This window comes from Strix uralensis, chromosome 2 (assembly GCF_047716275.1).
Source record: "Strix uralensis isolate ZFMK-TIS-50842 chromosome 2, bStrUra1, whole genome shotgun sequence".
Classification (NCBI taxonomy): domain Eukaryota; kingdom Metazoa; phylum Chordata; class Aves; order Strigiformes; family Strigidae; genus Strix; species Strix uralensis.
In genome coordinates, this window is record NC_133973.1 from 116,562,663 (window position 1) to 116,584,928 (window position 22,266).

A 22,266-nucleotide genomic window follows, 5' to 3' on the forward strand; every position below is an offset into this window, starting at 1 on the left:
CATTTATGCTATGAGGTCACTGGCTGAGCTTCAGCCCGAGGTCCGTGAGGTGAAGGCACAAAATGTCTTCTTGACACTTCACTGGGGGTGTGCAGAATCTCTCCTGCAAATGTTGGCCTTCTGCAGGGAAAGCGATGCAAAATGACCTTCCCTTTTGTGCATTTCTGTCCAGGTACAGAACTTGAGGGGAACCATCAGTGGCAATTAGAGAAGAGGGCTGACGTTTTCAGATTGTTGTTCAGCCAGCTGAAAAATGGCCAAAATCCCTGCAGAAATCCTCTTTTGCTAAATGCTCCTATTTTCTATTATTTTCAGTAGAGCCAAGGTTTGAATTATTTTCAGATAAAAAGATTCACTGAAATACACGGAAGGGAAAAAAAAATACATATATACAGTAATTTGCCCTGATACATCACCATGAAGATTAGTAACCTTTCAGGAACAGGCACATTCACTGGAACACTGCTGGATCCTTGCTCCTTATACACAGGATTTTGTTCTGAATAGCTCTTGGATATTAATTAAAATTTTATAAATAATTAGCATAATCAATATTTTAAATCCTGACATTGTTAAGGATTGCACAAGGATTGTTAAGGATCAACACAGGTGTATTTGTAACCTCAGGGAGCATAAATGACCCTATTTAAATACTGCTATTAAGTAAGTTGCCTCCCTCGAGGAAAATAATTTTTACAATCAATTAATTAGGTTTACAGCCAGTGAAAATGGTTTTCATTGTGGATGTTTAACTTTTTTTCCTGGAAATGCCTTTAATTAAGGAACAAACTGTAAATTTGGTAACAGTGATGACATCTATATATGATATTTATTGTCCTCTGTCCACCAAAGGGGTTTTCCTGCCCCATTTTGCAATGTTCTGCAAAAGACTGTGGTGAAAACAAAAGCTGCACTGCCTCTTCTCCTGCCTGTGCCTCTGCACCCTTCAGAACACCCCTCAAATGCACTAAACCCCACGAGCAGCACTTCTGGCTGCAGCACCCCTGGGCCATACACAGCCGCTGCCCATGGGCACACGTGTACAACGTGCTGAAAACAAAGCGGGGTGGGAGCTCCCCTTTCATGGCCTTTTTGTTCAAACTGCAGGTTTATGACACGTTATACCACTTTGTTTTCCAAACCCAGATTCCAGCTTGGACTTTCTCCCTTCCTTTGAGGTATGTGCATGTTGCTGCTTTACAGACACCATGGGTTACTTCATTAAAAGACAAACTTCTGTGATACCATTTCTTCTCATTCCCAGTGAATTGGATTTCATGCTTACAAATTTCTGTTAAAAAAACCCAAATAGACAAATATGACAGACAATCTTTCATGCCTGCTTTTTATGTTGACCCATTTTCACTGTTTTCTCTCCTGGTGGAAGCTAAAATCACTCTTGGAGCCATCTCCCACTCTGCAATATTTAAACCAAAATCGTCCATCTCATGCAAACATGAATCAGCTCGCAGTTTGTCAGAGCAGCAGTTTGGCACCAGTATCACCAGTTTCCCCAGTGACTGCATCTCACTGTAGGCACCTTTGGGGTGCTGCACTCATCAGAATTTGCCAGGCAAGGGCACAGCAATAAATCTCTGTGGGGGCTGGGAACGGGATTGCAGCTCCCGGCAAACACTTAACTTCAAGCAACACACCAGGTGCTCTGTAAGGTGACTGTCAGGTGGTCTCCTCCTTTAGTCCCCCTTTGGACAATTTGATCTGCGTTTGAGCATCCATGTGCTCTTCAACTTTTCAGTTGGGGAAAAGGTTTTCTGGCAGATTGGCCCTTCTGACAGTGGGTCCCCGCAGCAGCATTTTGAGCCATCACCATCCCATTGAGCCCCAGGGTGCAGATCAGCCAGTGTGACTGACCAGCACCTCCCCATCTGCGGCTGCTACCTTTCCTTCTCCCCTCAGACCCCACCAGCAATGCCGGTGCCTCCCAGGGAGCTGGAGAAGCGTGTGATTGCAAATGACAGCCTCACCTCTTCACCCACGGAGCGAGGGTTGGATGAGATCTGATCAAACAGCTGCTCATGGGCCCCAGGCGCCGACTGCCCGTCACTCAGGAGGCACAGGCTGCTCTCTGCATCAGAAGCCCCGGCGGTGCTCTCCCAGCAGAGCCTCCAAGGCGACTGGGGAGGGATTTTCATATCAGCTGGTTTCATCCGGCATGCAAATAAATTGCATGGATATCTTATATACCTGCATGGCTGGTGGTAGTGGAACACGTACTAGGAGCTTATATAGGGATTTCTAAGTTCCTGGGCTGGGACATCATATCCTGCTCACCTTTTCCTGCTCTTCTGAAGGTAAGATGGGGCAGAGAGCCAGAGGAAAGCCTGAAGCCTGTGCACAGAGGACTTCAGGAGTACCCAAGCTGTGTATGAGCTGTCTGCACTGACACAAGCACACCTCAAAGCACACAGCCACCACGGTGATCATTCCTGGCAACCAAATGCAGAATTTATCCCCAAAGAATCCTCCTCCATAGCTTTCTGGGTATCTCCATGTTCTGATCTACAGGAGCACACAGCTGAAGTAGATGTGAAGCACGCCAAACAATTTATTCTATCGTCTTCCCTACCCAGTTAAAGGGAACAACTCACTAAGGTAGAGCTTGGTTGGTGTAGGAAGCCTTAGAGTTCCCTGCATATATTTGAGAAACACTATAAACAGCAAAAGAATTTTAATTTAAAAAGTTGATCAGTAAGAATAGCTCTATATACACCCTGCCAGCATCTTGTGGGAAGACCAGCCAGTGAATACTAAAGGTGACCCTGCATAAACTGGAAGCACAACTGTAGGACATGGTCAGATTTCGGCACAGTGACTTGGAGGAGGAACGACAGGGTAAGACAATACCTCTTTGCCTTCTCATACAGCTCCTTTGGGAAAAGCGTTAACAACCCTTTCATAAGCATCTGCTCAGGGCTTTTCAACTCTCATCTCAGCACTCCTGTAGGCACTCTCCTTAGACAAATCCCTACTTCATCTCCATCCCTTCCTCAGTCAGCTGGATGCATTTCTTATGTACCTGGTGGGGTGGCAGAGAGGCTGCTGCTCCTCAGACATTGTGGGTGAAGCGCTGTACAAATCCAAAGCTCCCACAAATATTAAGCAAGGGCTTGCTCCAAGCACATGGTAGCTTTCCCACATCCCAGGCTAAGGAACCAAAAGCGCATGCTGTAAAGGCTATCCTTGGTGTTTCTGTGGGCATGGGGTTATGTGCCAAGATGTGCTGCGCTGCTTAAATAACAAGCACTCCTGCACTAGTCCTTCCTCCATCTCCCCTGGCTCAGTACCAGTACGTACTCACTACCCAGCCCACCCAACTAGGACCAAAAATGCAAAGCGATCGTTAAACTCAGTGTGAAGGCCAATAAGACACCCCAATCCTATCAGGCTGAAAAGTACTCTTCAGTATTTTGTGACATGGGAGCTTTCAGAACAGTGATGGAGCTTGTCCAGATTCCCATCCTGGGTCGGATCCGGTGTGCATCACCCCAGGGCAATGGCTTCTTTAACGTCAGTGCTGGTGCCAAGCTCTACAGCACAGGATCCCTTTAACTGAAGACAGTCCTCTGGAGACAGGTCCCTTCTGCCATTGCTGAAGCCAACTGCCAGGATAAAGCCTGCTTAAAATCCTCGAGGAGTGGTGAAACTTATCGCAAGAGTCCTGGTGAAAGAAGCAGCTTTGTTTCTGTTTTGCTTTCAAAGGGTAAGCACCTTTAACTCTCCTGCTGCTAGAGCTGTTCGTACGTCCCATCATTCAGATGACTGACATATTATTTCACAGTGTTCTTTATCCATAGCTGTGACAAGCAAATTACACTGAATTAAGCTCATCTACCTTGGTCTCAAGGGACGCTGGCTATTAAACTGTCTCAGAACTGGCATCCTGAAGCACTGTCACCACTCAGCCTACAGGAAGATGCTGAGACAGCTGTGCTACCCAACAAAAAAGGGATGCTCTAGTCAGGGCTGTAGCTAAAATAGCGTGCAAGGAGCACCACATTACTCAGTCCTTCTGCAGAAAATAGGCTCAACTTACAATGATAACAACGTTTAGTCCAAATGGCAGGTCTGCAACTTCACTACTGGCTCCAAGCAATAATCTATGCCTTTCCTTTCTGATCCACAATAACCAATATAAGATCCTGCAGGCTCCATCCCACTGGGTGGCAAACTGCCTAACTGTGCCCATAAAATCATCAAAGCCACCATACATGAAAGGTGGAGATCACAGCTCGCCTTTTAGTGAAGTCAGGATGGCCTTGGGGGAGATGAAGAGGAGCTGCTTATTGTTCAAAGAGCAATTTTAGAAAGAAACCGATGGACACTGGGGAACAGCACAAATAATTTCTTTGCATAAAATCACTTGCAACTGACTCCAACCCTTGTTCTCACTAACTGCTACCTCTGTTGGGGTCTGAATGGACAAGAGACATATAAGGTGAAAACGACAGGAACAGCTTCCAAGATCATTTTTGACAGAGCTTCACATGACATGGCTAACTCCTGCATGCTTCACTCACACTCCACTCACGCTTTGCTGTTGTCTTCTCATTTCAGTTGGCAAAGGAGAGTTGACACCACTTCCTATAAAATAACATCCTAATGATCAGAAGATAGAACATCCTAATGATCAGTCTCACAGAAATGTGCTGCTCCACACCGTGGGGAAAGCTTTGTGCAAAGCTACCATGGGTGCCGTAGCCAATGAGACACCTGGGACTTGGGCTGCTGATGGCCCTCAGCAAAGAAACACAGAGGAACTTGCTCTTTCCTTTTGGAGGAGCCCATCTAGCACAAATGAGATGCCAGGGACTGCGATAATGGTTGAACAATCAATGGCACATACATGCCACCTGCATCAAGTATCTCCCCTGAGAAAGCAAAGCATGGAAAGAGAAAGCCCATAAAAATTAAGCACTGTGCACAGAAAGTGAAAAGGAATTTGGAGAGACATGTTTGCTCACTCTGCTCCCACCCAGGCCTATCCCCCTAAGCTGCCTGAGGAGTTGGCCACCCACAGGTGAACCACCCCAGACCCAGATGAGATACTGCCCAGCAGTGGCTTCAGAATGAAGGAAAAAGGAAGCTGAAAGAAAACCTGAACTAAAACTGGCCTGTCCCTCAGCTGGGCAGTGTTCGGGCACTGCCACAGGCAATTCAGTGAGTTCATTTTCCAATTTATATATACACACAGGAAAGGATGGGATAGAACCGGTCTCCTATTTCCTCCTGCAGACTGCTCCTCCCACCACTAGATGCTGAAACTCTCTTTAAAAGCGGTCATTGCAAAAATTATTTATTTCTTCACAAAGAAGCTGCGTCCTTATCAGATATGATAAATTCAGAGCTGCCACAAGCTAGGCTTGCCGGGAGTGCCAAGGTGAAAGCGCAATAGCATATTTATCCTCACGATCAAGTTAAGATTGTAGTCCATTTTCAACATAAGCCTACTCCAGAAAAACAATTTGTTCTTTAATCAGAGCAACAAAGACAGGCTCCCAGGCTCTCACTATTTGAAACAGACTCAGATTGGTCCAGATAATTGTTGGTGAAAAACAAAAAGCTTTGAAGTTCTTGAATCTAGTGACAAAGGCTGAGCTAGGAGAGGAAAGAGGCATCACGGCTCACACGCCGGCTGCTGCATGCCGAGCTGCCATCTCCCTCACAGAAATTTGCAACTCCGCTATTAAATGTTCTCAAAGGGGCTTTCTTCTTCCTCCCTTTTCTGTAACCCTCACATAAAAAGCCCCCCAGACCAGAACGGGGACAGGGTTAACTTTTTTTTTTTTTTAAACAGTTCAGGGAAGTAATTTAGAGCCTTGCCCTCAGTATTCCTAAAACCAGTATTAAAAAAACCTTCTTTAATGCAGAAGATCATTTATAGTTGTCATGAATATGACAAGATTAACCTTATCTGCAATAGAAATATACCCCATCTTGAAGGTATCAGAGATTATACCAAGCAATGAAAAACCTTTTTTTTCCACAGTTCTAGAGAAAGAAACCTCAAATTCCTTGTCCAAAACGACCAGCAAAAAGACACCAGAACAAGTCAAATATTAAGATTTTACTTCCCTGTAGGCTTTAAGTTTGTTCAGGTAATGTTCAATATGTCAACTAAAAAATGGAGTAAGAATGAATTAAATTAGTGTAGCAAACTACTGAGAACTAAATGTAGAGTATAATTTAGTTTTATTATGATTAGTCGATAAGCTGCATCTTCATCTCAAATACCTTCTTAACAGGAAAATTAAATTCAAGTGCAAACTAATGACAAGAGGCCTTTTTGTCAGTTGGACCCATTCCCCTTTGCAAAGATGACATTCAAGCCAGGCTGCTACTTTTAAACAAAGCATTGGAGACATCACAATATACTGCTATCAAATAAGGTTTGCATTAATATGATATTAACTATTATGCATTAATATGAATATGCATCAATAAGAAAGCAAAAAAATCCAGGACAATAGTATTTTAGCCAAAGAAAAGTTACTCTTGTCGTCATTTTGGTACCTGGTAAGAGTCTAGAGATACTAAACAGGCAATTTCAACACCTATATATAATTTAAGGAAAGGACAAAAGAGGCTTGAATTTGAAAAACAAATCAAAAAGCAGTTTAAGGCACTCCCACCTACATATTTATCTTTATTCCAGAAACTGAGGAAAGACAGATTTCGACAACACTGATGTCAAAATGAAGAGAGTATCACACAGTGTTACTAAAGCAGCATAAACTGTCCTCAGCTTTTTTCTTTAAAGTCTCCTGAGTACTTAAACATCTACGCTACTCACATAATTTCATCTTCACCTCAAACATGCTTTGCATTTTGGGCTGGCTACCGATTTGGTTCTTCTCTTGCCCCCCATCAGCAGCTCAGTGCATTTGAATGGATCGCACTAGTTGATATTCACACTACATGAAGCACTTGCAGAAAAAAATCCTGCATATATTGCATATATTTATGTCATAAAATCATGGAGTGGCATTAGATACCAAGATAAGAATGAGTTACAGAAACCTTAGAAGAACTATTCAGACAGGAATGTCTCTAGGTTTTGTAGATGAAAAGGAGCTGTCTGATCTCTGAAATGTAGCTAGTAATAAACCCACATTCAGTGCACCTCCAGCTGATCAGCTACATGTACGCAACAGGGGTAATGACATTTTACGAAGGCACTGTATTTTTTTCTGTTATTTCAAAAGAAAAATCCTTCTCAGCAGTTAATGGAAGCCTGCCCACTTGCAAGAAAAATTGCTGTCAGATACTGTTTCTCAGGACACAACCAGATATAGATGTATGATGGGGGAGAGTGGTGTTGTTGCTGATAAAAAGGAATACAGGCAAAGGCCATATGCAGATTTATGAAAAATAAATTTATTACATAACACCTTGTTTTAACAATGTTTGATTTTTTTTTTATTCAGAATACTTGTGTCATTCATGTAAAATAGTTTGATACAGTACATTGTATGTAAGTTTTTTCCTCATAAATTCTAAGGCTCTCCTAACACCTTGATCCTCTGCTGTAGGAATGGCACCCCTAAACAACGTGCGAACATTTAAAAAAATAATTAACTGAACAAAATTTAAAATACACTACACCAAGCTGGTTCTCAAAAATCAAGATGAAATATCTGAATGGATGCCGCACCTTTTTAGGAAATATCATTCATGCTTTTTTAATCCCAAAGCATGCTCACAAATCATTAACACCAACAGGAAAAAAAATAAAACACTGTCTATGACAATCATTTTAGTTTGTTTGCTGAACCAAACATGTTTATATCAATGACAACATACTTATTTTACTATCAAATAGCAGCTTTAATACCAGTCAAGTCATAGATTTAAAAACAAAAACAAAAACTTATGTTGGAAATTAATCTTTGGGACATTTGTAATGGTTGGAAAAAAATGCAAATGTTTTCATGTTCTTAAAAAAAAATCTCATTGTAGCAATCATGTCGGCCATAAAACATTGATCTAGGTGAAAAATGAACCAACCCACAAAAGTCACTAAAAATAAACGTCTATCAAAATTGTCTCAATCGGAGTCACGGTTAGTTTGCTTTTTTGCCATGGTAACATATACTGTATGCTTCAAGTACCAGTTCAAAGATGTTGTGTACTATTGGTCAGATAAAGTTGTTACATCAAGAGAATTCACCACATACGACAACAAAAATGCTTGCCCCTAGCACATTTCACAGCTTCAACTGCTACAGACTGTCACTGAAAAAAATGCATCGGTCAGTCTGAACCATGTCAAGTAAACTATGGAAGTAGCATATCCACAACACAAACTGTGCTAGCACTTTCTTTTCAAGTCTAACCCCAAAAACAGGTACAATCTGGGAGCCACTACTCCGCTCTGTGGAAGGGGGTGGATCGTGGCGATCGGACAGGTTGGAGGTGTGGTTTTACAGTACATTCTCGTGGCCCAAGCCGGGTTCCAGGCAGGCAGCTGTGCGGCCAGTCCTGCAGCATTAGCAACAGTGCATTGACGTTATTGGGATGCAGCTCAGTACCGATGTGTCTGATGCGAGTACTGTGGAGGCTGCTGGGAGGTAGTTGAATATCCCATGCTGCTCTGTGGCTGTGATGTGCTTGGTCCAGGGTTGGGGTAGGCAGCATGGGGGTTGGAACGCTGCAGAGGGGTAGAAGCAGAGGAAATGCAATCCTTTTTAACAGACAGTTAGCAAGACAGTTTCACCTACTGATTTATTTCTTCAAGCACCAAGCACGCACAGTCTCAAAGCAGCTGCACTTCCAGGCTTTTTTTGACTTACTCTGATTACAGCAAGTGCAGGTCTGAACATCAGGAATACCAGATTAGAAAGTGACAGTTACCACCCTTCAGTTATCCATTCTCGTTACTCCTGTGAATCTACACCCATCACAGCCAAACCTCCAGCCAACCCTCCAGATGACTACGGTACACCTGCATGTCACACAAGGCCACCATCACTCATGGCAGTGGCATCCTCCACCTGCTCTCTTCCCCTGACCAGAAGGTATGTTGGGGTGGAGGTCCAAACGGTGCATCTTACTGCTGATGAGTCAGTTTGCATTATTCTGGAGATTTTCCTATACAAAGGATATGCTTGTCACCCTTTTGTGTGACCTAGGAACAAAGGCTGGGAGCTCTGTGATTATTTAGGCTAAAGTGTCATCTAGCAGCAGCCTTAAAAATACCTGAAGGAACGTTAAAGACAACAGCCACACATTTCTCAGTGGAACCAGACATCTCAGGGGGAAATGGTCATAAATTGTGGCTTAGGAGGTTCCAGTTAGACATTAGGGGAAAAAAAAAATTTAAAAATATCACTAAGAGACCAGTATAGCACTAGAAGAACCTGCCCAGAGAAGCTGTGAAGTCTCCATCTATGAAGGTTTTTAAGACTCAGCTAAACAAAGCCATGGCTGAGCAGATTTGGCATGAAGCAGGACTGTTGCTAAAGTGGGAGACTGAGCTAGATGGTCTCCAGAGGCCCCTTTCATCCAGCATTTCTACCATTATTTATTAAGTGGAGCATTCATCATTGCAAGAAGCTCTAGGCAAAACAGCAACTGCTTACTTCAATTTTAACCTAAAAAAGTTAGTTATTTACACATCATGCGTTATACAGGAAAAAAGGACTGCACATGAGATCTTCAATCTAAGCATATGACCACTTAGTAGCATTTAACATTCTGTTAAATTAACACAATTTCAGTACATTACTGTGCTGTTTTACATTTATGTTAAAGTCTACACACAGAGAAATTTTGCAGCATTTAGAAACTGCTGTGTAACTTCTGAACTCTTGATATCACAAGATGTATCAGGATTGTTAGAAAAAGCTGCTTCAAGTAAAGGTCTGGAAACTTCTCTAAGGTGAATATTCCAGGACTAAGGTATTGCTACTGAGACCTGAATATGCAAAACTATGGTGAATCAACATCCTGAAAAAGTAAAATATTAAAATAGCTTTACAGATTTTGTAAGTTGCAACATAAATAATAAGTAAAACTCCATTTTTTCCTGCCGTTCAGCATTTAGAACAGAAGCTATAATCGGGATGCTGAGATGACAGCAGAAATGAAAAGGCAAACTCCACCTGTTAACATACGCTCACGGGACTGAGCTAATTCTCTGGGGTGGATAGCGCAAAGGGGAAGAAATGGCTTGACTGGCACTTAATGCCAGCGGGAACAAACCAGCACTACTGAACTGCACCGTTAACCCAGGGACTGAACTTTTGTGACGTTTGCCTTCAGTCTTGAGAGAGGGACTAAGTCACTTTGTCAACAGAAGTGTCACAGCTCTGGGTCACCCTTCTCCATGTAATAAATACAGGACGTACTTCAGAGAGCAAACATATTCTTTTTGCCCAAGCATGGCTCCTGTATATAGGAAACTATCACAAGCTTAACCATTTAAAAAAATGACCATTCATGTCAGTTGTTTGTAAACACACTTTCTGCATCCTGACTTCTAAAACAGATCTTACTTTAAGATGAAGGCAATTAAAAGTCATCAGATTCTTTCATGACACTCAGCATAATTATCCAATAAATACCATTAAGCACCAAGAGGGTTATCACAAGCAAAAGCTCAGAATAGTGGAATCACTCCAGCCTGTTTCATCACATTACATTTGGAAGTGTCACACTGCAGACTTGAATGAGAAGGCAAGGAAGTCTGTGTGCCATGTAACTACTATTTTTATGCACGGCAGAAAAGGATCCAAGGTCAACTTGCTCTGCAGAGAGTAATTTGACTTCTGAGTGGATGGAGAAACTGTCTTAGTGTGCCTTGCCCAGGAGATGGCAATCCTTCTTCAAAAGCTTTATACGGGGAATTTGAGCAAATTAAATGAAGAACAAAGGAATAGGTGTTTGATTAAAACAGAGGGCTGTATTGTAATATTTGTTTGCTGTCTCCTCAAGTTGCAGGATCAGAAACAAAAAATGTGAGGAATTTTTTTCAGGGAGACCTGAAACCACCAACAGGCAACTTTTAACTGCTTCTGTTCTAGTGCCAGCAAGTTCAGGTCTCCTCCCTTTGACTACCATGTCTTCCAGATACTTTAACTGGAACAAATCTACCCACTGCCTTGTCGCAAGACTGGGGATGGAGGGGGGAGATTTATTTTTTTTTTTTTAAACCAGGTGTTTTGCCTCCTAGGGCGATAGCAAAAAGATTAGTCAGGAGCAGTCAAGTTACGAATAAGAGCTCCTGAGATAGCAAATTAGCAGTTGCCACTATCTCAAGGCAAAACTACTCTGAAATTACATTTGTTGAGAAGGACTGCCTCCAGCTATAATCCTGGGATAGATATCTGAGAGTACAAAAGTTTTGATGAGCATGAGCTGAAAACAAAACGTCAACTCCTACCAAGGCAATTCGAGTCTTCTGACTTCTCAACTAGCAAACCTCAGCTCTTGCTCACCAAAGTGGAAGCTGAAGTTTGTTCAAAATGCCAAGCTGCAGCAGCAAAATGAGGTGAAAGGCGTGTAAATAGGACATGTAAATGGTGCTCCCTGACACAGGACATGCAACCTCTGCATCAATCTCCTCAGCTATGTGACTCAACATAAGATTAAGAAGGAAGATTAAGAGACTTACAGCTGCATTTGCCTTTTTCAAAATACACGCAGAAGTGGTAGAAAGAGCCAGCTAAAAGGCCAAAATAGCAACCGACTGCAGCTTGACAAATTGAAAGGGATAAAGCTCCTGTAAGAGTGCTCGGGGATGTGTAATCCAACTAAAAGACAGACGATGTTTATACTTAGAGGCACCCACACTGCAGCAGTGTAGTTAAGGCTGACCGCTGTTTCACAAGTTTCAAACAGCTCTAAAAATTTACATCATTCAAGGAGAGTAACTTGAAAACTGATATGCTCTTGATGTCCCGGAATAAGCTGAGCAAAGGCACTTGGGGACTATATGAAGGGTCTCAATACAGCTCCTGAAAATACCTTGCTTTACATTTTTTAGTACTTTTGAGTTTTGCCCAATGCTGGAAATATACAGATTTATATAAGGATGAGGGTAATGCACCCAGACAGCCTTTGAGAATATCTGGTACTCTCAGGAGCAAACTCTGAAATACAAGATTTCAAAGCCCATTGGTGTTTATGGAGAAACAGTATCAAACTGTGAAAAGTAGGTTGGCAGCAGCAGTTTTACTGAAACCATTCTTTAACTCTCCCTAAGTTTTGCTACAGAATATAAGCATAGCTAAGTGGCTTTCCAATATTAGGGTCTCAGATTTAGATATTAATCTTTAACTGAAAACACGGACAGTAATTTCTGACTTCTCCATCTTTTTATTTCATCCAAGACTCTCTTCCAATTGGCCTTCTGTGCTATACATTCCATGTGAACCAGTATTTATCAGTTCCTGCAGGCTAATGTTTCCACCAGCATGCCTCCTCTTGAAACCTTCTATTCCCTAGGCTTTGAAAGCCTGCCACCTCTCTAACTGCTCCTGTGCATATCATTTGAAGACTTTCTTGCTCCTCTTTTGTATTTCTTAGCTTGCATTAACTAAAAGCTCTGTCCTTAACTCTCTTCTCCCCAGTCTCCAGGAATAACCTCACTCAAACCCACAAATTCAGGTATCATTCCCCGGGATGACTTACAGATACTCTTCTGCTCCAGACTCTTCCGATTTCCTAATGTCTGACCACAATCTCAAATGCAGGAAGGATAGAACACAGTTTTCAAGTCTTCCTCGAGCTTTTCCTACACTCCTCAACTTCCTCACTCACTTGTTCACCAACTCACCTGCCTCTTCAGATCTGTAATACTGGGCTTACTCAACCTGGAATCTCCCTTGCCCTAAAAACAGACATTATGACAGCATCATGTCAGGTCTTTCTGTTTGTCATCCAAAATACTGCTTCCCCATCCATTTGCCCAACTAAAACTCTTGCTCAGATTCTTATCTCACAGCTTGTTTACTGCAATATTCTTTGCCTCCTACCATTACAGGCTTGTTCAAATAAGGAATGGTATTTTTAGGTGATACAGAGCGCAGCACGCCAGGCTCGTGGTCGACAATCAGCATTCCCTAATATGAAGATAATAAATTAGTAACTGTAATAATCTCTGATCCTAATTTCCTTACTGCTAACCTAAAGAGCATCAGCATATCAATTTACAGGCAAACCATCAACTAAATGCATCTGAAAAAACATCTGAAAGATGCCAAAAAATACCAGTCAATACAGTGACATTTAAAAAAATTATTTTTAGCTAAAACTGCTGTAAACATGAGAACCAAATACACAATATATGAATAAAACAAATACCTGATAGTCTGAGGTCATAATAAGTCCACCTGAGGTAGTGGTAGGAGGAACAACTCTCACTTTTTTCAGTGGGGGTCCCTGTGTGTGACTGTTGTCTTGGTTCCCTGGATGACCAGTTCCATTAGTATGGTTATTGCCCTGCTGCTGCTGCTGGTTCTTCTCAATTGTTTAAACACAAAGAAAAATTTCAACTCAAAAGCAGTACGTGAAATAACATGAAAACAGGAAATAGTGTGAAAGCCAGTGAAGCATGATGACACTGTTCTTCCAGTACTTACTTTGTCTCCTTTATCATCTGGTTCTTCTTCTGTTAAAAATTCTCGTTTTGGGTAAGGGATTTGACAACCTGCAAAAACACTGCCCCCCAAAAAAGTCTATTTATCACTGTATTAGAACAGAAGGGTTAGACCTGTAACATTCATAGTTCACCCATGCTAGTTTCAAGTTGCCTGAGCCACAGCCTAATACTTGTAACTAATGAAGAAGTTTCCCCTGTCTTACTTTCATCATATTCTAAAACTTAGTAAACCTATTCACATTTATTTTTAATCTTCAGTTGCCTCTTATACAATCATGTAACTCCTAAGAGTTTTCACAGTTTCTGGTAACTGGACCAAACTGGTGGCTGGAAAGGTACACCATCTGTTAGATATCTGCAAGGGCACAAAGAGCTATCTTAATCCAGCTATTGTGTAATTCACAATCTCAGGACTAACTAAAAATACTCCTGGAAACTCCACTAACTTTTAATAAAACCACCTGGAGCAAAGTTTAAAAATAACTAGAAATTTCATCTGTCAATTCATATCTCACGTGAATTTGCTACTGCTAGTGCAAGCTAATATTTACCTGTCTTTAATCAGTAGAATGTATTTATCATAAAGTCTCTGTACACCTGTTAGCATTACTCATTGTGTATTCGCATTAAAATGCCAACCTAAAGTTGAGAAAAAAGCCACCACTGTCCTAAAAGCATTTTCTGCAGAAGTGAATCATGCACATGACAACATTAAATCACAGAGACAGCTCTTATAAATAAACCAGTAGGTTTTAGTGAAATAATTTCATTTTTAATTAATTGCTTATAAATATACATACCATATTTTATAAATTCTTCCCTAGATAATGGTAGAGAATCATACAGAGGATGCACTAATAGCTTTCCTAAAAAGGTGTACAAGCATGATCTCTGGCTAGTCGTTTGGGAGGGAGGCTTAATTTTTAATGAAATCATTCACTGTCCCTAAATTTTCTTCCTTTTGTAAATCTCTCTGTACAAACAGAAAAGAGGAGTGTCTACAGAAAATGGATTTAAATTGTTAAGGATGACAGCGCGGAAACATAGAGTTAACTTCCCCCACCCACTGAATTTACAACAAAGGCTAAGACAGAAAAATGTAAACTAATTAGAGTGTGTCATCTGGCATTCTGAAGCAGAGAAGTGGACCTGCGGGCACTTAGCAGTTGTCTACAAAGATCTGTAGCATGCATAATCAACCTGTCAGTGAATAACAAGATTAGTTCTGCAACTAATAGGATCAAAGTTCCATAAAGCAAGAGATTAATAAGAATGCTACTTAATTTTAAAAACCACAAATGGCATTTTAGTGGTTATAGCTTTCTTCGGTTGTTAGACAGCAAGTGTTTAGCTTAAACATATTTACAGCAGAGAGAAAGCACACATTTCTAAAGCATCTCTGGATGTACTGATAGGTTCATAAACCGACCACTTACTCGGATGTGGGAAGAGGATCTTCTAAGAAATAGGGATCCTGCATAGCCTGTTCTGAGGTAATTCTCTTTATTGGATCCATAGTGAGCAATTTCTGAAGCTGCAAAAATAAAAGATAAAAAGCTCTGCATTACCAAAACTGCTAAGAGAAACTTCACTGTTTTATTCCTCAAAGAAAAGCTGATACAAATGTGTCTGAATTCAAAACCCTAACCATAAATGGCATAATCACATTCTTCTCTCTTGTTAAAATAGTAACTTCATTTCCCATTGAAGAACAACTACTTTTACTTGCAAAGACCAGGACACTCGGTTCCAGTCACAAATCTTAACAAAAACATTCAAAGAGTTTCCACAACATACCAGCAGCTTTAATCATAGAATCATGGAATAGTTTGGGTTGGAAGGGATCTTTAAAGGTCATCTAGTCCAGCCCCCCCCTGCAATGAGCAGGGACATCTTCAACTAGATCAGGTTGCTCAGAGCCCCATCCAACCTGACCTTGAATGCTTCCAGGGATGGGGCATCTACCACCTCTCCGGGCAACCTGTACCAGTGTTTCATCACCCTCATCGTAAAAAATTTCTTATATCTAGTCTTAAGCCTACCCTCTTTTAGTTTAAAACTATCACCCCTTGTCCTACTGCTACAGACAATGCTAAAAAGTCTGTCCTCATCTTTCTTACAAGCCCCCTTTAAGTACTGAAAGGCCACTATAAGGTCTCCCTGGAGCCTTCTCTTCTCCAGGCAGAACAACACCAACTCTCTCAGCCTGTCCTCGTAGGGGAGGTGCTCCAGCCTCCTCACCATCTTCATGGCCCTCCTCCGTGTCCTTCCTATGTTGGGGGCCCCAGAGCTGGACACAGCACTGCAGGTGGGGTCTCACGAGAGCAGAGTAGAGGAGAATCACCTCCCTTGATCTGCTGGCCATGCTTCTTTCGATGCAACCCAGGACACAGTTGGCTTTCTGGGCTGTGAGCACACATTGCCAGCTCATGTCCAGCTTTTCATCCACCAGCACCCCCAAGTCCTTCTCTCTTTAATGGTCAGTTCACTTCCCACAAGATGATGTAACAGGCACATATTTATTCTGGTTTCTTCAACTACACTGCACTTAACAGGAAACAACATCACATTCATCTAAATTCAAATACTTCTTAGCAATTAATAAACAAGTGATTCCATGTCCATTATTGCTTATTATTTAGTATTGTCATATTAGTACATCTCCACTGTCATCCATAGTATTTTAAAGATGTCATATGAAGTCACTCCTTAGAAAATCTTTATGCTGTAAAAGAACGGAATAATCAGCACATTCAAAACACCCACCTGGCCAGATAACTTTTTATTACCCACTCCACTTTTTATTCTGACAAATATGGACTCAGACACATCTGTGTGCTACGTGCTGCTCAAAAGAGCAGTTGTGCAAAATCTTGAATTTTAGTTGATTTTTTTGTATGACATGATGCAAAATACTCTAGGGAAGACAATAAGCTGCCTGAGCTCTCGTGCTGTTGCACTATCACTGTAAGACCTCAGCCTCTACCTTTGTAACAACTGATGAATCGGGTATCAGCTACGTGAAAAAAAAAATCTTTCCAAATTGCCTTTGTTGGTTAAAGACAACGAAGACAATCACAAAGTATAAAAATGCAGAACACAAGGCAAAGTACAATGTTTTACAAAATAGCTGAACTCAGTTCAACTAAAAGTCCAGCAAAACCTTACACTTTGAGAAAGCACCTCTTACTCATATTAGGTATTTGCTGCCTGATGCCCATCTTTTAAAAAAAAAAAAAAAAAAGGCATACAAGACATTTTAGTAACAGCAGAGCAAAACTCCTAAGGTAATACACAAATTAAAATTTAAGAAAATAAAACTGACCTAACCAAAGCAAAGCAAGAAATCCGTATAAACAGTTACAAACATAGCTACTTAGATGAACATGCTATGAGAGATGCTTAGGATAGATACCCAGGAACTCCTCCTGAGTAACTTCAAATACTAGTAACAGACATGAAATCTAAAGTCAACAAAACATTAACGACTGAAAGGTAATTCTAAAAACTGTTTGTACTGGTTTTACTCTTCCAGTTTCATTTTGCACCTATGTAAACATTTCAAAAGCTGGCTGGACTTCATACACTTGTCACTGCAGCGTCTCAACAGTCATTTCCGATTAAAAAAACATTAGAAACATCACACTGTCACCACAGGTCTGAAGATTTTTCTCTGTTTCAGGAATAGTAGACCAGAGTGATTTTATTTAACTCTAGCACTAAATTGCAGTGATGCATTCTAGAAGAGATTCTTATTCAAAAGGTCTGGTGTACATGCATATACTTCTCCCCATCCACCCAGCAGTTTTGTGGAATACAGCTGTGCTGGACAAGCAACATACACAGGCCGAATGAGATAACCTCCAGATACTACACAGAAAAAGGAAAATAGTGAGTCTTCATGTTTCACCATAGAATACAATGTCCAAGGCAAAACTACACCATGATGTGTTATCAAAGACAATGATCTTTAAAAGAAATGTTACACTTTCAACCTTTTTTTAATCATGGATCTAACAAGATATGCAGAAACTACATAGGCAAATAATACTAATTTTACATTTGCTATTCATACTTTTCATGGGATTTAATTCACCTTTTTTATAAAGATCTAGTATTATGATCTATGGTCATCTCCTTTCACTAGCTATTAAGTAAGCATACATAACCACAGGGCAGACCTCCCCACTGCAGACAGCTAACATTAGGAAAGTATTTCTTCTCCTCAGCCTTCAGTTTTAATGTCATGATTAACAACATAATAAATATGTATTGCCACCATCAGTCCAGTTTTGTTTTTCACATCATCAACAAGGATTCACAGTAAGTTATTTCAGCTCTCTGAGTCTGCATGTAGTCTTTGCACAGTATCAGTTTGAACAGAACAATTCTTGGAAATTCCCAGAAAAACGGAAGGCAAAAAATGAGAAAGATTTGCCAACATACTGGAAAACATCACAATCAAAAAACATTGCAAAATTCTGGCACCATTTCTGGCAATTAGATTATAAAGCTGTCTGCTGCATGCTGACAAGATGTGAGCAAACTTGGTCATAACCAGCAACAGAAAACAGAAACCAGAAGAGAAATCTAATGATTGTGCAACCATTATCACACCAGGGATCAAAAACTTCTATTTTGCCCCCTTATTCAGGTGCCAGCACAGAAGTGAATCTTTCACCTATTATTACAAATATTTTCTATTTTAAAAACTGTTCAATTAAAAGATCACCCAGCTGAATGACATAAGAAAAATGCAGTAAGCTATCTATCAGCAACAAATGGTACAATCACTGCAGTTGATATGGACCACCATAACCAAAAGAAAGATGAAGTATCACTCAACCAGGAGCAGCAGTCACATACCCATTTTAAAAAATAAATCAGGGAAGTAGAAAAAAATGTAAGTGGCAAAAGCAGGAATGAGCCAAAGTTGTCTCATGTAACACATCAGTTCTGCATGTGAAAAGGGACCATGTCCATGAATGATAGTAAAGAGGGAAAAAATCTGGTTAATTCAAGTTGGGAAATCAAAACATTTCATTTTTGGCAATGACAACAAACTCTGGATTTACTTCTCCTGGAATTATTAATTCTGGCATATTTTACATGTAAACAGTTTATCTGTTCTGATGCAGAGTAAAAGGGCTATGAGACAGCTTGTGGAAGAGTAGGAGTATCTCTGGAAGAACTGGTACTAAGAGATTTGCTGAACTTGTTCAGGCTGTGGTGGAGGGGCCTAAGGCATTCACCTGCAGTTCAGCCTAGCCTCAGTGAGAATGCAAACCTAAGACACCTTCTGATTTTGGCAGTCCCTGAACAGAGTTTTACAATGTTACTTAGGAAAGGCCAGGGTTTTTAAATGGGATCTGATTTTCATTGTTCTGACAGACAGCAGTTAGCAGAAAAATGAGAGGATCCTGTTAGAGCTAATGAATGACGAACTTCACAGTACTCAGCTTGCAATCTGTACCTATGGGAGGTATAAAAGAATATGGCGCTCTCTACACTACTAAATACTCTGCTTTTCAGCTTGTGTGACACTGACACCATCCAAAGCGCACGAAGTGCTCTCTCTCTCTCTACCAGTTTTGTTGAATGGAAGGTGGGTAGAAGCCCAAACCGAGCAAGTGGGTGAGAGCTGAGTAGCATGTTCACTCAGGGGTCAATGCTCAAACTCACCTCCTGGTCCTCTTATCCAGTATTAACAGATATGATCAAGGATGGAGGGTTGGTAGTAGCCTGGTAAAGGACACCATTCCTTGATATTGCATTTTAATGTAAGCACTGATTTTTGGATAAATACAAACATGCTGAATAAAAATGCTGAAGACATTCAAACAGTTACCAGCCTGTTATGATACCACAGGGAGAAGAAAAAACCACTGTAGTATGTGTTTTAAGATATTCTCATGTGATTATTCTAACTTCATTTTTCTATTTAAAACAATTTCTAAAATCACAAGGCTAGGAGAGTGGATGAGAAATTTCTGGTCAGTTTGGCCAGAGCACTCACAGCTCTTAATAGAGGCTAGTTCATTCAGAGAAAGTCTTTTTTATGGACTGCCAAGATGTACAGCACAGCTTGAACTACTCAATTTTACCTGAGCTTCGTGTTAAATGATCAGACCAGAGAGCAGTGAGAAAGAAATAGTTGAGGGACTGAGAGAGGGGAAAAGCACTTGCATTAATTGAAGATGAAGTGACTGGCCACGTTACGCAGGTTGTTGCATGGAAAAGGTTTTTAGCTCAGATGGCCTAGGTATGACATGAAAATCTAGTGTGATTGATTTTAGTAGGGAGAATTGACTTGAGTTTTCTCAGCTACTCACCACTAGTGATAGTTAGCCACTTTCAGATTTTGGTACAGCAACATGGGCCTAATATTGAAAGCTTTAGACTCCAGATATGTCAAAAGTCAAACTTGTCGATGACAAGCACCATGTTTGTTCTCAAAGAAAGTGGAATTAGGAAGATAAGTACTGATGTATGCATTTCCATAATTTTGTAGAACACCTGCCTAGAGTAGTGGATGAGAAAGATCTGCAAATTCACTCAATTAATGTGCTTCACTTGCAGTCCAAGGATGAGTTTTTACATCCAAACACCATCCTATGCAAAACATCATATTCAATGGACACGTCATTGGTTTTTGCTTGTTGAACTACTTAATATCTAATATTCCTATCAAAGCCTAAATAGTATTTCTTAAAATTTTATTATTACCTACTTGCTATATCAAATGTATCTTTTTTAAAGTGTGTATTTTTAAGCTAAAACATAAAACATTTTGGTAAATACTAAAAACGCATTTATAAAGCTCTGTTATAAATAGCTACATGGTAACTGGATTCATTATGAGCAAAATGGGATGGACTACTTTGACCGTGCATAATGGAAGTTCAGCTCTTCACATATCAACATAAATTTATGCATTACATATAAATATACTGACTGCTCAGCAGCTTTCAGTTCTACCTGGATATAAAAATCCATTAAAAATCCAAAATCTCTACCAGAGAGAATTAGTTTTCTTGCTCATGTAAACATCTCCAGTATTTCACCAACTTTTACCTTTAGAGAGCAGAGACACTTCACAGTAAATGATGCATAATGGTACAACCACCAGGTAACTTCTTGCAGTGATTACTTGATTCACCTGATTATACTTGTGTTTGTTTTTAACATGAACCTTGAATATACATTCTATTTTAGACCAGCTGCAGTATAACTCATCTGCTTGGAAACCCCCATTCAAAAATGCTTATGCAGTATGCCACATGAAGAATATCGCCTCAGAGCTGCTCTGACTGAAGGATAAATTCCAAAATTTATATGGAGGAAAAAGTACTGAACAGAAAAAAGATGGCAGCTTAAAAACCCTTGGGTCTGATTATCAGAGAAGGTACGGCTTCCAGTGACTTGAACAAAAGCCACATGTCCTCAGACACCCAGGCCTTTTAACCATCCTCCCTTTCCTCCAAATCATTCCTCTCATCTCCAAGAGCAAAAAAGCTTCCTATTTTCTTCCCACACTCCTGCCCCCTCCCATAATATATTTACCTTGTAATTCTAGCCTGAAAACATTTAATCTGAGTTGGAAACATCAAGATAAGGAGAATGTCTTTCAGATAAGGAGAATGTCCTTTCAGAGAGACTAGATATACTTAAATTCTTTCTTCTCCACATATATATAAATTTTATTTTAGAGACTTGAATGTTCCTTAAAACACAGAAAAAAAAGGCCCAATATAGTAATTTCTGAAACAACGTAACACAGGCAGTTCCAAGGCTGAGCAAGTTTATAATTTTAACTGCAGTCTTCATAAAAAAAAGTTACACGTTCGAGAGAGAAAAATCATTGTAAGAGTACTAAAAAGTTTTCATAAGAAAGCTACAATGGATTAGTGCACCAGGAAGACATACTAAAATTTTCCAAACTACATATTCAGATCTCAAGTGGGTTTTTTTTGTTTTAAATCTGTAAACTGTAAGCTTAATAATGAGTATGTAAAAAAATTAGGCATTTAGGCCTTTTTTGAAAAATAAAAAATAGGCTATATTAAACATATGTGAAGCAGCAAGAGTTGCAGCAACACTGCAAATATAATTAGAAACTAAACATGACTTAAAAGACTGAAAACTTCTGATATACTAGATACAACACCTAATCTAGTGAACGACTCATAGAAGAATTTTATCAATGTGAGAAGATAAAGTTGTTTTGCAGTTCTCAGATTGCAGAGTGTGGGTTATTCCTACCTTTATTTAAAAATTAAGGTATAATATTTATAAAATAAAGTTAGTCACAGTGTACTTGACACCAGCTCAACTCTCACTTTGAACAAGTGTAACTTATGAGGAGCTTGATTTTTTTATGCATGCAGGAACTTACCAAGTGGAATGCCTTACTATCTGGTTTAACTTTATGTTTTTCCATGTATTTGATAAGGCTGCAGTTGGTATACCTAGAAAAGGAAAAAAAGTGACATTTGTAATATGCAGATCACTGATACTGCAAAGCTTTCTTAGTAGCCACAAAACATATTAATAAGAACAGTTTAGTCTCCATTGCTAATCCATTAAGCAGGGAAAAACCACAACTACCAACACCAGAGATTGCTTAAGTATCATTCAGACACTAC

The 22,266-nt window shown here is 40.2% G+C and overlaps 1 protein-coding gene across 16 annotated transcripts in view; it reads right to left on the bottom strand.

The window, feature by feature from the left end:
* Nucleotides 1–7,373: 7,373 nt before the first annotated feature.
* Nucleotides 7,374–22,266, bottom strand: part of LOC141939714 (cyclin-dependent kinase 8) — a 90,352-nt gene continuing 75,459 nt past the window's right edge. For 14 of the 16 annotated variants that reach the window (XM_074859988.1, XM_074859978.1, XM_074859987.1 and 11 more), the window contains 5 exons: nucleotides 22,017–22,089; nucleotides 15,058–15,155; nucleotides 13,602–13,680; nucleotides 13,324–13,482; nucleotides 7,374–8,668 (listed from right to left, as the gene is read on the bottom strand). In XM_074859988.1, the coding sequence (XP_074716089.1) occupies nucleotides 8,543–8,668; nucleotides 13,324–13,482; nucleotides 13,602–13,680; nucleotides 15,058–15,155; nucleotides 22,017–22,089 (535 nt within the window). In that variant the 3' untranslated portion in view covers nucleotides 7,374–8,542. The remainder of the gene's footprint in view (nucleotides 8,669–13,323; nucleotides 13,483–13,601; nucleotides 13,681–15,057; nucleotides 15,156–22,016; nucleotides 22,090–22,266) is intronic. The other 2 variants (XM_074859979.1, XM_074859989.1) reach the window with 2 other exon arrangements.